This window comes from Orcinus orca, chromosome 6, assembly GCF_937001465.1.
Source record: "Orcinus orca chromosome 6, mOrcOrc1.1, whole genome shotgun sequence".
In the NCBI taxonomy this organism is placed as follows: domain Eukaryota; kingdom Metazoa; phylum Chordata; class Mammalia; order Artiodactyla; family Delphinidae; genus Orcinus; species Orcinus orca.
In genome coordinates, this window is record NC_064564.1 from 87,802,703 (window position 1) to 87,819,382 (window position 16,680).

The 16,680-nt window shown below is 43.9% G+C and overlaps 1 protein-coding gene across 6 annotated transcripts in view; it reads left to right on the forward strand.

The window, feature by feature from the left end:
* GALNT12 (polypeptide N-acetylgalactosaminyltransferase 12) overlaps nucleotides 1–12,117 on the forward strand; it is a 53,883-nt gene extending 41,766 nt beyond the window's left edge. For 3 of the 6 annotated variants that reach the window (XM_049711140.1, XM_033431185.2, XM_004271475.3), the window contains 4 exons: nucleotides 56–187; nucleotides 2,106–2,219; nucleotides 7,418–7,564; nucleotides 9,787–10,228. In XM_049711140.1, coding sequence (XP_049567097.1) covers nucleotides 56–187; nucleotides 2,106–2,219; nucleotides 7,418–7,564; nucleotides 9,787–9,927 — 534 coding nt within the window. In that variant the 3' untranslated portion in view covers nucleotides 9,928–10,228. Of the gene's footprint in view, nucleotides 1–55; nucleotides 188–2,105; nucleotides 2,220–7,017; nucleotides 7,565–9,786; nucleotides 10,229–11,356 lie in introns of those variants that run through there. The other 3 variants (XM_049711139.1, XM_033431186.2, XM_033431184.2) reach the window with 3 other exon arrangements.
* The last annotated feature ends 4,563 nt before the right edge of the window (nucleotides 12,118–16,680 follow it).

Sequence of the window (16,680 nt, forward strand, 5' to 3'; positions counted from 1 at the left end):
GCTTTGATAGAAGCACCGTGGCCTGCAGGGGCTCACTGTTTTGTCATTTTCTCAGGAACCCTTTGGGGATGTGACAGAGAGGAGGCAGCTCCGTGCAAGGCTCCAGTGTAAGGACTTCAAGTGGTTCTTGAGTACCGTGTATCCAGAACTGCACGTGCCTGAGGACAGGCCTGGCTTCTTCGGGATGGTGAGCGAGGTGGGCCCATGCTGGGCAGGGTGCTCCTGGCCTCCAGGTCTGATTGACGAACTCTGTGAAAGAAAGACCCCTTCATGGCAACAGCTGGCCTCTCCCACACCCCTCCCCCCTTTTCATCCACTGTCCTTCCTTCTCCCCTTGAGTCTGTGGGCCTCAGGTCCAGAATGTCAGCACAGGAAGCATCTCAGAATTGGTGAGTACAGCCTCCTATTTTACAGATGGAAACTGAGGCTTGGAAACTTGGTGTTCCCAAGTCCTATTTTTTTATACTAACTCCTATCACATGACTTCAAGTCTCAATAACTGGACCAGTTACTAATTCCCAACTCAGGGATCCACAAAAGCAGTAGTAGGGAAGGAGAGTCACTTGTGTTATTTCAAAAAACCTAAAAGAAATGTTGTTGGGATGAGGTCAACTAAAATGTCCAGCACCTTTGGCTTTTGCTTGAAACTCCACCAACTTAGGGAGGCCTCTTCTACTGTGTTGTGTTCATCAGAAGAGCTGTGTTCCATTCTGGAAGTCTTGATAAATACAAAGCAGGGTATTGGTGTGTTCATTTCAGTTAGCATTACGAAAATGTTCAAACATACAGAAATGCAGAGAGAGTGTGTAATGAGCCCTGTCCCTGAGATTCTACAATTACCAAGATTTTGCCTCTCTTGCTTTCCCTCTTCTCTGCTCCACCCTCCCACTGACAGTGTAATACTGAATGAGGTTTAAGATTTCTTGCAGCTCTATTTATATATAAAATATATTTCACTAAGGAAGTGTAGTCAAACATTCTATGCTCTAAAGTCATTCAAAACATTCTCTATGTCTATCACCAAGTTGATATAGTTAGCTTAATCAATCTGTTTTAATCTTTAGGGGTTTCTCCTTTTTTTTCTTCTTTTTTAGTTTTTCTTGTAGTTTCTTTGGTAGACCACATCTTTTGAACGTAGGGAGCTGATTTGAGGTTGAGGTTCTTTGGTGGTCAAGAGTGGGGACAACTTGGCTTAATGACGTTTGAGTTCTTCTAGCTATAAGATGCTCTGATTATTCACATCTCCTGTTCCCAGATTCCTTCACAAGCAAAGGGACATCAAGAACATGCTGTTCTGTGTTTTATGAGCTAGTGGATTGTGGATTCTTCTTTCTATATGGCTGAGTCTTATCCTCAGGACCAGGCTAGTCAAAGGTGGACAAGGGCCGGGGCAAGAGTGGGGTTCAGAAGGAGGTTCTTTAAACTCTCCAGAAAGGGATTTGCAAGATGTTTGAGTCTTTCTCTGGAGGCTCCTGGAAGGGAGGAGGAGCATGGAACCTCCCATGGTTTTTTGCTCTTAGAATGATTAAAGGGATTTAGATCCAAAAGTACCTTAGAGATGACATTAGATTAGGCAATGTTGAGTGATGGAGAGAGTACTGGACTTGGAGTCTGAGGTCCTGGATTCAAGACTCAGGTATCTCCGCTTACCTGTTGTGTGACTTTGTGTGTGAATCATTGGCTCTGTATTATGCTGTTCCTGTAATCTACAATGATGGACTTCTGATCTGTGGAATGCCGGGTCTCTCAATTGGGGTGTCCTTCGCAGATGTGCGATAGCAGGAGCTCCTTGGTACGTACGCAAGGTGACAATCCAGCTGTGTTTGGCCTAGTGCAGCAGTAAGGCTGCACTAATGAGACATGAAGTGGTATGAGCTCTCAGGCCATAAAGAGTTCATCTCTCTGCTCCTCAGGTTTATCGTCTTAAAATGGAGCTTATGATTCCTGCCTGGGGTATAGGATGGGAAAACACTTTTAAAACTAGAAATGGCAGGGGCTCTTAGCAATGAGTCCAGTTCTTGAGGCAGCCACTCCTCTTACTCCATCTACCCGCCCACACAGCCTTAGGTGGAATCTGGACTAAAATACCTTTATGTTTTGTTTAGCTCCAGAACAAAGGACTAAAAGATTACTGCTTTGACTATAACCCTCCCAATGAACACGAGATCACAGGACATCAGGTCATTCTGTACCACTGTCATGGGATGGGTCAGAACCAGGTAGGTGCTGCTTCTTTAATAGATTGACATTCTCAAGCTCTGGGACAATGGACAATGGGACGCTCAGTGCTCAAGGGATCATTGGTGTGGGCCTTTAAAGAGGGAGATGAGGGGAAATCTGTGTGTTTTTAAAGCATTAAATATGTGACTTTTTTTATTATAAAGGTAATATATACTCATCACAGAACATTTGGGAAATATAAAAAGTAGAAGCAAGTAGTAAATGACAGGACCCAGAGCGACCACCATTATAATTAAGATATATTTACTTCCCGTGTCTTTTTTTTTTTTAATTAATTTATTTATTTTTGGCTGCGCTGGGTCTTTGTTGCTGTGTGCGGGCTTTCTCTAGTTGCGGTGAGTGGGAGCTACTCTTCATTGCGGTGCGTGGGCTTCTCATTGCGGTGGCTTCTCTTGTTCAGAGCATGGGCTCTAGGTGCACGGGCTCAGTAGTTGTGGCACGCGGGCTCAGTAGTTGTGGCTCACGGGCTTAGTTGCTCCACGGCATGTGGGATCTTCCTGGACCAGGGCTCAAACCCATGTCCCCTGCATTGGCAGGTGGATTCTTAACCTCTGTAACACCAGGGAAGTCCCCCCATGTCTTTTAATGCATGAGCTTGGTATTATGTATTTTAAATAGTTGTTATAATGTCTACATGTTTTATAGTCTCTTATTTCCATTACTTAATCATACTTTACTTGTATTGTTAGACACCCTTTGAGAATATCATTCCTAACGGCCCCTTGATATTCCTTTGTGTGGCTATATTAATTACTGTTGAGGTAACTGATTCCCTTTCTCTCTGTTTTTGTGACTATAAATAACCCTGCCACTGACATCTTTGGTCAGAAAAAAAAAAAAAAAGAGGGAAAAAACACCAACAGATCTGCATTTCAGATGACTTACTCAATTAATACTTTTTTCTTTACATCTTTATTGGAGTATAATTTCTTTACAATGGTGTGTTAGTTTCTGCTTTACAACAAAGTGAATCAGCTATACATATACATATATCCCCATATCCCCTCCCTCTTGTGTCTCCCTCCCACCCTCCCTATCCCGCCCCTCTAGGTGGTCACAAAGCACCGAGCTGATCTCCCTGTGTTACGTGGCTGCTTCCCACTAGCTATCTGTTTTACAGTTGGTAGTGTATATATATCCATGCCACTCTCTCACTTCGTCCCAGCTTACCCTTCCCCCTCCCCATGTCCTCAAGTCCATTCTCTACCTCTGTGTCTTTATTCCTGTCCTGCCCCTAGGTTCTTCAGAACCATATTTTTTTTTATATATATGTGTTAGCATACAGTATTTGTTTCTTGTATTTTCTCCATTCTGTTTCCACAATTTTGGATCATCTTTACTATCATTACCCTGAATTATTTTTCAGGTAGAAAAACTTTCTTCTTGAAAGTTTTTTCAGGAAAGTAGACTGCCTGTTGCCTCTTCATTTGTTACGTCTGGTGGGTGCTTACCTTGCTCCTTCATCTGCTGTGTGTTTTTCTGTCTTTTCATTTTGCTTATCTTACTGTGTTTGGGGTCTCCTTTTCACAGGCTGCAGGTCTGTAGTTCCCGTTGTTTTTGGTGTCTGCCCCCAGTGGCTAAGGTTGGTTCAGTGGGTTGCGTAGGCTTCCTGGTGGAGGGGACTGGTGCCTGTGTTCTGGAGGATGAGGCTGGATCTTGTCTTTCTGGTGGGCAGGACCACATCCGGTGGTATGTTTTCGGGTGTCTGTGACCTTATTATGATTTTAGGCAACCTTTCTGCTAATGGGTGGGGTTGTGTTCCTGTCTTGCTAGTTGTTTGGCATGGGGTGTCCAACACTGTAGCTTGCTGGTCGTTGAGTGGAGCTGGGTCTTAGCATTGAGATGGAGATCTCTGGGAGAGCTTTCGCCATTTGATATTACGTGGAGCTGGGAGGTCTCTTGTGGACCAGTGTCCTGAACTCGGCTCTCCCACCTCAGAGGCACAGGCCTGACACCTGGCCAGAGCACCAAGACCCTGTCAGACACATGACTCAGAAGAAAAGGGAGACAAAAAGAAAGAAAGAAAAAAATAAGGTAAAATAAAAAGTTATTAAAATAAAAATTATTAAAAATAAAAAATTAAAGAGTAATTTAAAAAAAGAAAGAAAGAAGAGAGCAACCAAACCAAAAAACAAATCCACCAATGATAACAAGTGCTAAAAACTCTACAAAAAAACCCCAAGAAACAGGGCTTCCCTGGTGGCGCAGTGGTTGAGAATCTGCCTGCCGATGCAGGGTACACGGGTTCGTGCCCCGGTCTGGGAAGATCCCACATGCCGCGGAGCGGCTGGGTCCGTGAGCCGTGGCCACTGAGCCTGCGCGTCCGGAGCCTGTGCTCCGCAACAGGAGAGGCCACAGCAATGAGAGACCCGCGTACCACAAAAACAAAACAAAACAAAACAAAAACCAAGAAACAAAAAACGGACAGACAGAACCTTAGGACAAATGGTAAAAGCAAAGCTATATAGGCAAAATCACACAAAGAAGCATACACATATACACTCACAAAAAGAAAAAGGAAAAAAATATATATATATTAAAAAAAAAGGAAGTGAGCAACCAAATCAATAAACAAATCTACCAATGATAATAAACTCTAAATACTAAACTAAGATAAACATAAAACCAGAAACAAATTAGATGCAGAAAGCAAACCCCAAGTCTCCAGTTGCTCCCAAAGTCCACCCCCTTTTGGGATGATTCATTGTGTATTCAGGTATTCCAGAGATGCAGGGTACATCAAGTTGATTGTGGAGATTTAATCCGCTGCTCGTGAGGCTGCTGGGAGGAATTTCCCTTTCTCTTCTTTGTTCGCACAGCTCCCGGGTTCAGCTTTGGATGTGGCCCTGCCTCTGTGTGTAGGTTGCCTGAGGGCATCTGTTCTTCCTCAGACAGGACGGGGTTAAAGGAGCAGCTGATTCAGGGACTCTGGCTCACTTAGGCCAGGGGGAGGGAGGGGTACGGATGCGGGGCGAGCGTGAGGCGGCAGAGGCCGGTGTGACGTTGCAGCAGCCTGAGGCCCGCTGTGCGTTCTCCCGGGGAAGTTGTCCCTGGATCACAGGACCCTGGCAGTGGCGGGCTGCACAGGCTCCCGGGAGGGGAGGTGTGGATAGTGACCTGTGTTTGCACACAGGCTTCTTGGTGGCGGCAGCAGCAGCCTTAGTGTCTCATGCCCGTCTCTGGGGTCCGCACCGATAGCCGTGGCTCGCGCCCGTCTCTGGAGCTCCTTTAAGCAGCGCTCTTAATCCCCTCTCCTCGCGCACCAGGAAACAAAGAGGCAAGAAAAAGTCTCTTGCCTCTTAGGCAGCTTCAGACCTTTTCCTGCACTCCCTTCCGGCTAGCCGTGGTGCACTAACCCCCTGCAGGCTGTGTTCACGCCGCCAACCCCAGTCCTCTCCCTGCGCTCCGACCGACCGAAGCCCGAGCCTCAGCTCCCAGCCCCGCCCGCCCCGGCGGGTGAGCGGACAAGCCTCTCGTGCTGGTGAGTGCCGGTCGGCACCGATCCTCTGTGCGGCAATCTCTCCGCTTTGCCCTCCGCACACCTGTGGCTGCGCTCTCCTCAGCGGCTCTGAAGCTTCTCCCTCACCCCACCCCTGTCTCCACCAGTAAAGGGTCTTCCTAGTGCATGGAAACTTCTCCTCCTTCACAGCTCCCTCGCAGAAGTGCAGGTCCCGTCCCTATTCTTTTGTCTGTTTATTCTTTTTTTTTTGCCCTACCCAGGTACGTGGGGAGCTTCTTGCCTTTTGGGAGGTCTGAGGTCTTCTGCCAGCGTTCAGTAGGTGTTCTGTAGGAGTTGTTCCACGTGTAGATGTATTTCTGATGTATTTGTGGGGAGGAAGGTGATCTCCACGTCTTACTCTTCCGCCATCTTGAAGGTCTCTCCAGAATTAATTCTTAAATGAAATTATAGGATTTGATGTGTAGTGCCACATTGCAAAGCGGTTTTTAGGGCAGTTTCATCAGTCAGGGCCCAGGTAGATCGGTCTGGGTTAAGTGCTGAACTGCAAGCTGGGCAGGGGAGCAAGACCTGGAAGTTCTGAGGACCATAACAGGACCCTGCCCGGGAAGCAGGCAAACCCGCCAGGGCGGGCCCAGGGGAGGATGCAGGAGAGAGCAAAGCATTGGTTCTGGACCTTCAAAGCCTTGCTGTCCTAAGTAAGGTGTCAGACACTGGAGACGAGGGATGGGCATTCAAGTTTTCCTCCAACCTGGAGTCACCCTGATTCCATTTGAATATTATGCACCATTATGGTCAACAGTAAGCTTTCATAATTCGGACCCCTACAGCCTTAAAATTTTCAGGTTCTTCAACCCCCTTTAGAATAGCACTCCTCAGAGGTGTCCCCACGTGGTACCATCAGCATCACCTGAGAGCTTAGAAATGCAGATTCTCAGATCCACCCCATCCCTCCCTAACCCACCTCTTGTCTTGACCAGCTTTCAGGGAGATTTGTTTGAGAAGCAGTGCTCCATATGCCTTAAGAACAGTCACCTGTGTCAGAATCTCCTGGAAGCAAGGGGATGGATCATGGTGGATGGGTGGCTGTGTGTCTTGTTAGAAGTGTAAAAGTGCAGCTTCCTAGGCCCCATCTCAGACAGAAGGAATCCTCATTCCCTCTTTGGGAGTGGGGCCTGGAATCAGCATTTTTCCTAGGCACACTAGGGTAGGAAAACCATTGCTCTGAAGAACAAGTCCTCCTGTTAGCAGTCCTGTTGCCTGCTTGTGCACAGAACTTTTATAGTCTCCAAGGTATGGTTGCCTCCATTATATTTCAGGGGAAGGAGGAGGAAAGGAATGAAGAAAAGGAGAGGAAGTGGCTGGTCAAGGTCACAGAGAGCCCCTGACTGCTGGGACCAGTCCATCTTCTTTCCTGCCGTTCTGCAACAGCCTGGGGATAGGCACAGTGGGTGTGGGGTGACCCAGGAACCAGCCCCACCCTCACAATCTAGCAAACGAGAAGGATGAGAAAGGGCCCCTCCATTCATGCTTGCTAAGCACCCCTCCAAAGGTGCACGTGGTGCTCCGGGGACACAGGCTGGTGTTGGTGGGTGAGGGGAGAAGGCTGGATCCCAGCACCCACGCCCTGGTGACCCCAGGTTTTCATCCCTCTTTCTAAAGACTTCCCTCTTTGCACATCAGAGGGTAACTGGCACATGTTGGCCGCCCTGTTTCTAGTTTTTCGAGTACACGTCCCAGAATGAAATACGCTATAACACCCACCAGCCAGAAGGCTGCGTGGCGGTGGAGGCCGGAATGGATGTTCTCATCATGCATCTTTGCGAGGGAGCCACCCCAGAGGATCAGAAGTTCATCTTGCAGGAGGTAAGGGAGCTGTCTCATGCCTTCCTTGCTGTCACTCCTGGTCCCATGGGCTGCAGAGGGGAGTCTAGAAGTAAAGCAAGTCCCTAGCAAGTCTCAGGGATGTGAGACTACATACTCCTACAGGAGACCAGGAACTTCACAGTGACCCCAAGGGATCCCATGGCATCCAGCACTCATAGCACTTTCCTTCTTTCCTCACTGTCCACTCCCTTTCAGTCTTCCTGTCCTCCTTACACTTTAAGCTGTGACTGGCTGGAATGGGAAGAGGCGCTGTCGCCAATGTGTTCAGAGATCATGTGGGGTTCAAACGAGTGAAACAAATTGCCAAGTGTGAGGACATGAGGTTAGATCCAAGTAGAAGCCACTCCCGTTGTCTAAGTCTCATTTTTCCCAGCTCTAAAGTGGGGACAATAATCACAGCCTTGTCTACCTCTAGTGAAGAGTAGATGTATGGCCAGAAAGAGTCTTTGGAAGCTGTAAAGCTCTATAGACATTAATTGTTACTTGTATAATAACCAAGAAAACCTCTCTGATGGAGTTGGTTCTCTATCAGAAGAGCCATTGTTGATTTGGAACTGGGTGTTATTTCACGCCTGAAAGGCACTACCTCTACCATGTTTGCAGTAAGCCCGTGGTGGGACTCATACACCAGTCATCTCCAAAGACTCACTAAAAAAGCACTTGAGGGAATAAATCCAAAGAAAATAATTCAGAAGAAAGAATTAGTTCACTTTTATGTCAATGGAAAACTTTCATTCCCAGCCTGGCCCCAGGGATAGAAAGATTCATCTATACTACTTATAAATGGATTAATTCTAAGTATAATTAGAAGTTGGAATATGCTTTCCTGTAGAAAGTGTTATGATTAGCAACGAAATTTGCAGGTTTCCTGGAAAAACCAGGCACCATAGTGCTGTCTATGTGATATAAAAAATAATAGGGAAAAATATTTTTGTAAACCCCAAAAGTTTTGTCTTTCCCTTCTTTCTTCCAACTGGAAGCCATTGTAAGCCCTCAAAGAAGAGTAATGCAAGATAGAAATCATGGGGCTTCCCTGGTGGCGCAGTGGTTGAGAGTCTGCCTGCCGATGCGGGGGACACGGGTTCGTGCCCCGGTCCGGGAAGATCCCACATGCCGTGGAGTGGCTGGGCCCCTGAGCCGTGGCCGCTGGGCCTGCCCATCCGGAGCCTGTGCTCCACAACGGGAGAGGTCACAGTGGTGAGAGGCCTGTGTACTGTAAAAAAAAAAAAAAAGAAATCATGAAATTGGTTTGAAATGTCGTTAAAATTTTACCTTAAAAATCTTTAATTTCAGTGACCATTTAAGCAAGTTTCTTTAGAAGGGTGGGAGGAGGGAAGTTTTAATTATTTACTTTCACATTATTCTAAAGGCAACTTATGAGCACCTTTAAGGGCTTTCCAGATTAATATTATAGAGATTCTTTTGCATCTAATTTTATTTCCAAGGGTTCTGTTTCCCTGGAACAGGTATGCCACTTGTTCTGCCCTTTTGCTTCTCAACCATGATGAAGTTCCTTGGGGCTGTACAGCTTACACCAGAGAGAGACAGAGGGAAAAAAATAAACTCCAGAACTTGGGGAGAGACTTGCCGAGTTAACTCAACAACAGTTGGGGAAAGAAGAAATGGGAGAGGCGGTAGAGAGGGTCATTGTCCTTCGGGGTTTGGGAATTGGCATTGTTTGCAGAACCAGCTTCCTCTCTGGTGACCTGTACCCTCACCCAGCCGGTCTGTGGCTGAGCTGGGACTAAAGCCAAGTTTCCAGATTCTCCACTTAAATACATAGGAGAAAGAGACTACCAGAGATGGAATTAGTTGACCTAAGAGAAGTGGAAGAGATTAATAAAGGATCTTTGGTCCTGGTTACCCTGAAGGAAAAGAACATCAGTAAGGGTGAGATATAGGGTCTGACCGATCCCAGAATGGCCAGCAGGTGGCACCATCGGCCCTGACGGTAGAGTCACGGACCCCATGAAGAGCTCCGGGGAGAGACAAGCATGACATACGTTTCTACACTCCTGGCCCTCTCTCTGCACAGACAGTCATGGGCTGCCTTCATACCTGCAGACACTCACTACTCAATAAATATTTCTGAAATAATAAAAATCACCCTGAGCACTTAACAACACATTTTAAGGAAAAGATACTTTCTGAGGAATTGCTTATAATTATCTTGAACACCCAATGTCTATTATCTTTTGTAGGATGGTTCTTTATTTCATGTACAGTCCAAGAAATGTGTTCAGGCTGAGAGGAAGGAATTGAGCGACGGTTTTGTACCACTCTTACGAGACTGTACCAACTCAGATCATCAGAAATGGTTCTTCAAGGAACACATGGTATGAAGTGTCACTGTACTACGGAGCCCATCTAGAGGAGATGGGGGGAGCCCCTGGACTCCGTGTTTAACAGACTTAGCTAAGCACAGAGACAGACACACCAAACACTTGGCTGCTCTTCTTTTCATAAGGAAATCATTCTGTGATTTGTGAAAGTGATGTTGGCTTTAATAAAAATGTGAATAAGCTTTGTACTGATTTTGAAAACTTTAAAATTGTTCCCAAATACCCTGTTTTCAAAGGGTAGTCATAAAATGTTAACTCTAGGTATTCAGAGAATTAAAAGCTTTAACTATTTTTCTATCAAGATGTATATTCTACTGTCATGTCTTTTTATTCCCCTTAGCAAAAAGGTAAATATTTTATTTTGGTATTTAAAAGGATTCCCAGGTATGAAGATGTTTGCATGGAAATTAGACTCATGCAATGTACTTTGCATAAATTGATAATACCTCAAACATTGGGTTAAGATTTTTCTCATTGTAGATAGGTGGACACTGGAACATTATATTGATTCCTTCAGGTCATTGAGATAATCTAGATTTATTTAATAAAGAATGCTATGTGGTTATGTGTTGCTGTCATAGTCAAAACTTTATGTTAGTCGAAGAGGACTCACCAAAGTTGAAACTTCAAGGGAACAATTTGATGTACTGGGCTAATATAAACTTCAACTGCACAGAGTAGACTTCTGACAATGCCTAGCTGTGGGATGGCTGGCTACTTTTAGTAATTACCACAATGACTTTAAAACATGTTTATATCATTTTTAATTTTTATCACACATTAGTGTCAGGGAGAAATGTAATGCTGTATGTGAAATTCAGTTTTCAAATCTGTTCATTAATAATATTTGGTCATTTCAATCCATGATAGATTTTGTGCCACAGCAGCTGCTGCAGTTTCTCTTCATAATTCTGATTTGTGAACGATCCCAGATCTACTTCTGAGATCTTGTCAACTTGATGAAGTCAATATGAGTGATTTTTTTAAAAAAAGCAAGAACATTGCCAATCTTTGTTTTTGCAGTCAGTCAGATGTGAGAGATGACACACATGACTTCAATTGATTAAAAAGCATCAAATTTTGTCTCAGGTTCTTTTTTACACATTCCCCTTTGAGGGATGCAGTTTAACAATTAGCCAGGAACAAATCCAGTTCACCTGGCTTGGATCAATCTGATGCATCTTAACCACTCTGAACTTCAGTTTCTTCATCTGTGCAATGAGAATAATGAAACCAAGCTTGTGGGGCACTTGTGAGGATTAAATAACATAGAGCAGGTGAGGGCTTAGCTTAGTCCCTGGCATACAGTATGGGTTCATTAAATTTCTGTTTTCAAAAATGCACTTTATAAAATGTGAAGCACAGTAAACATCAGTAGGTGTTTATTCAAAAATAAATATTAAATAATTTAGTTATTTTATCTTTACAGGATTAAATAGCTCCTCAGCAGGCAGGAATACGATATGAACTCCTTCCAGCACAGCTCAGTTCTCCTGTAAATGTAATATGCTGTGAGGCCAAAGCTTCCCTCCTCCATTGTGGTAACTTATAAAGCAGGTGAGATGCCCCCTCGGCCTGTAATGGAGGTAAGAAGTCCTGCCCTGCCCCCTCCTCCCGCCCTTGCTGCAGTGTCAGTCTGAGCTCCATTGAAGGGGTGTCAGCCCCTCCCAGGGTATAGGAAGACAGTTCAGGCAGACAGAAAATTAATGCTGATCAAATTCATAATGAGTGCTGGGAGTCTACACAAGCATTTTTGGGTGTGTTCACTGGACACTGCCGGTAATTAGCTTTGCTTGAGAAGTCATCCCTCTTACTCTCGCCAGCAGTTTCTACGGGGTAATTTTTAGGATGGAAGAACTAATAAAAATATTCAGGGTGTCCAGGAAGATATTTTCAGACTGTAAGGCAATTTACAATATTTTGAGGAATCTTCCCTTCACTAATGGATGAGGAATCTCAGCCTGGGTAGGTCTCCACCTGCCCCACTGGAAGGTATGGATTGGCCTCCAGTCCTGTTGTGTGGAGTCAGGATCTTGGGGGCCAGCCCCAGCTGGGGTAGGTTGCTTCACCTGCTAGCACTCATTTCCTCATCTGCATGATATGGATAAGAATGTCTTCTGTTAAATTCTCAGATATATTTTTTAGTTACTTTTTTAGCATTTGCCCTAAGGGATTATATTATGCTTCCTGGATTTATTACAATCTTCTTCATTCTTAGTATTGAGTTAATCTGAGTAAAATTTAGCAAATTTGTATCAGTATAGCTCCTGTCTCCTCCCCTGTGCTATTATGGACATATATGTTATATCTATATGTTATAAACTCAGTAACAGAGTGGTTTAGGTCTTGCTTTAAATAGTAAGAGAAAAAGAAAAAATATGCACACATAATATACACACAGTCTCTTATATTTACCCATCTATGTACCATTTTCCATGCTCTTCATTACTTCCTGTGAATCTGAGTAACCCTCTGGTGTAATTTTCTTTCAGTATAAGGCCTTTCTTTGGTATTTCATCTAGGATAGATATGTTAGCAATAAATTCTCTCAGTTTTTGTTTATTTGGGAATGATTTTATCATGCTTTCAGTTTTTGGAAAGATAGTTTAGCTGGATATAGAATGCTAGTTGACAAGGATTTTTTTCTTTCAGCACAGTGAATTTGGGGTTACACTACCATAGTGTCACCATTGTTTTGATTGAGAGGTCATCCATTAATCATTTTGTTACCTGTATGGGATGAATCATTTTTCTGTTGCTGCCTTTAAGATGTTCTCTTTGTCTTTCAGGAGTTTAAGATATGTGTAAATGTGGTTTGTATTTATTGTACTTGGAGTTTGTTGAGCTTGGAATGTAATTTAATGTTTTAAAAATCAATTTGGGAAGGTTTTAGCCATTATTTCTTCAAATATTTTTTCTGCCCCTTTCTCTGTTCTTCAAATTGGATAATTTCTGATGATCTATCTTTAAATTCACTGATTTCTTCTGTCAAATCAAACTATTGAGCTATGTAGTCATTTTATTCCAGTAGTCATTTTTTGTAGTCATTTTTTTTCAACTCTGAATATCCATTTGGTTCTTTTCAGTAGTATCTGTTTCTCTGTTGAGATTTCCTATATATTGACTCATTGTTAGCATATTTCCTTTAGTTCTTTAATTATAGTTTTCTTTAATTATTTGAATATATTTTTAATAGCTGCTTTGAAGCCTTTGTAACTTAGCAGCTTAAAACGTTAAATATATTATCTTACAGTTCCTGTAGGTCAAAAGTTTTCACGTGGCTCTTTTTTTTTTTTTTTTTTTGTCTGCGTTGGGTCTTCATTGCTGCGTGCGGGCTTTCTCTAGTTGTGGCGAGCAGGGGCTACTCTTCACTGCGGTGCGCAGGCTTCTCATTGTGGTGGCTTGTCTTGTTGCAGAGCATGGGCTCTAGGTGCTCGGGCTTCAGTAGTTGTGGCTCGTGGGCTCTAGAGCACAGGCTCAGTGGTCGTGGCACACAGGCTTAGTTGCTCCGCGGCATCTTCCCGAACTAGGGCTCGAACCCATGTCCCCTGCATTGGCAGGCAGATTCTTAACCACTGTGCTGTGCCACCAGGGAAGTCCCTTGCACATGGCTTGACTGGATTCTCTGCTCAGGGTCTCCCAAGGCTTCAGTCAAGGTGTCCACCACGGCTGTGATCTCATCTGTGATCTCACTGATTGTTGGCTGAATTCAATTTCTTGAGGCTGTAGAACTGAGGACCTCAGCTCTAAAAGGCCGTTTTCCGTTCCCTGCCATATGGCCTTCTACACAACATGACAGTTTTCTTCTTCAAGGCCAGTAGGAGAGTGTCTGTTGCTGATTCTTATCTCTTTTAAGTTCTCACTTGATCTAGTCAGGTTGACCCAGGATAATCTTCCTTCTGTTAACTCAGAAGTCAACCGATTAGGGACCTTAATTACATCCAGGTAATTCCTTCTCTGGAGTGATATGCCATCATATTCACAGATCCTGCACACACTCAAGGGGAGGGGATTATATTCGGCATGTGTACCAGGAGGCAGGAATCTTGGGGGGTCATCTTAGAATTCTGCCTATCACTGTGCACCTTTGATCCCCAATAATTCACATCCCTTACACGCAAAATACATTCACTCCCTCCCAAGGTTCCCAAGAGTCTCATCTCATTACAGCATGAGTTCAAAGTCTAAATTTTCATCATCTAAATCTAAATCTCATCAGCTAAAAGTCCAAAATCTAAATCAGGTCCAGGTGCAGCTCATTTCAGTATATGCAGCTGCTAGGACACCGTTGCTCTCCATCTGTTACACTGAAGATGCCATTTATCCACCCCAATACTCCCAACATACAGTGGTAGGAAGGCATAGGATAATGTTTATAGATATTCTGGCTCAAACAGGGGGAAATGAAAGTCAAAAGGAGTCATGGGTCCATAATTGTTTTGAAATCAGGTAAACATTTGACTTTTCTTGATTCAGTTTCAAGACCTGGGAATAATCGTGAGGGGCTTTTGGCTCTTCCCTCTGGGCACGTGGTTCCACCTTCTTGTCATCCTTACTATTTTATGAAAAGTAACACACGTTTGCAGCTGAGTCGTTTTGTGAGCCTGCTTCCCACCAGTAGAATTTTGGTTGTCCAACCTCCTCTTTTCATTTTGTTCTCTCTCTCTCTGTCCCATTTTGTCCAAGCTGACAGGATTTCTTTTCTTTTTTTGTTGTTTTAATATTTATTTATTTATATATTTATTTGGCTGTGCAGGGTCTTAGTTGTGGCATGCGGGATCTAGTTCCCTGACCAGGGATCAAACCTGGGCCCACTGCATTGGGATCATGGAATCTTAGCCACTGGACCACCAGGGAAGTCCCCCCAGCTGGCAGGATTTCTGCTGAGATAATTCTCAAGAACTTTGTGGTCTTTCATGGATTCACTGCTTTTCACTCCATTAGACAGAAGCCACATCCACTAGATCTTTTCAAACAAATCCCTTTTCTCTCTTGGCCTCCTGTTGAGAAGGCTGAGTGATAATGACCTTCAGCTTCCTGGATGCCCCTGGTGTAGTCAAGAAGATCCATGACATGCACACACTCTTGATCTCTTAAAAGGGCCCTTTGTGTGACTGAACGTTCTGAGCTTTTGATCTCTCTGAGGTTTTAACAAAAGATTGTACAGTCACACACTCAGTCTTTTCTCTGTGCCACATTTTCAGTAGCCATTCTGATTTTTAGCCTCTTTTGCCATCTGGAGTGGCTGAAAATTTTCTAAATAATTCAGTCCTACTTAATTTTTGTATAACAGTTATACATATATAATGTTATGTATAACATTATACATATATAATCTCTCTCCTCTTTCACTTTACCATAAGCAGCAAGAAGAAACCAGGCAGCATCTTCAGCACGGCTTGGAAATCTCCTTAGCTATATAACTAGGTTCATCGCTTAAAAATTCTACATAACTGCTGGAGACGATTTTGCTAAGCTTTCTGCCACTATATAATAAGGATCTCCTTTTTCCACTTTCTAATAACATGTTCCTCACTTTCTTCTTAACCTTCACCAGCAGCATCCTCAACATTTATATTTCTGCTAACAGTCTGTTTAATTAAGGAAATTTAAGCTTTCTCTATTATGTGCTGCAGAATTCCTCCAGCTTCCTCCTACTGCCCAATTCTAAAGCTGCTCCTACATTTTAGGTATTTCTTACAGTGTCATCTCACTCCCAGGTACCAAAATCTTTATTAGTTTTCTATTGCTGCGTAATAGATTGCCTCAAATATAGCGGCAAATATAGTGGTTCCTGTAGGTCATAAGTCTGGACATGGCTTAGCTGGGTTCTCTGCTCTGGATCTCACTGGCTGAAATCAAAGTGTTGGCCAGGGCAGCTATCTCATCTGGGACTTGGGCTCTTCTTCCAAGCCCACTGTTTGTTGGCAGAATTCAGTTCCTTGAGGTCGTGGGACTGCAAACCTCAGCCTCTAGAGGTCGCTTGCTGAGAGATTCTCCTGCTGGCTTTGAAGAAATCAGCTGCCATGTTGTGATGGGCCATGTGGCTGGGACCTGAGGTGGCCTCTGGGAGCTCAGAGTGGTCAAGTTCATGTTGAATTTGTAGAAACAAAGACTCATCAGTATGATTATTACATTAATAACAATGTAGACAATGCAGGTGCATTTGAAACTCTGGCTCAGGGATGCCCATCTCATCAGATGCCTACTTACCATTCCAGAAGATTCCTTTTTGAAAACTTGTAAAAATTCCCAAGAACCTGAACCTTCATTGCATGACAGTCTCCTTACACATGAGTTGGGAAGGATTTGTTTTATTTATATGGGTCGATTCTGGATATGTGTTAAAGGGAAATTTCCTGCGCTAACTAGCTTCCCTTTTCTCCTCCTGTGAAAGCAGTACTTTTCACAATTTAATGTGCATGGGAATCACTTGACATCTTGTTAAAAGGTAGATTCAGGTTCAGCAGGTCTGGGATAGGCCTTGAGATTCTGCATTTCTCACAAGCACGCAGATGATGCCACACTGGATCAAATTTTGAGTAGCAGATTATTCAAGTGAGAATAAGAATGCAGGTCCTGGTTGCCTGGTCACTGGTGTCTATTCTCACACACACACTAGATGGTGTTGTCAGCTCAGGAAATATCACAATGCTTTAGTTGCAGGCATGTCTGTTGATCTAAAAGAATCCTCCAAATCTCAGGTCCATGGGATGCAGATCTGGAAGGCACCCAGAGATCATCCTTTGCCCA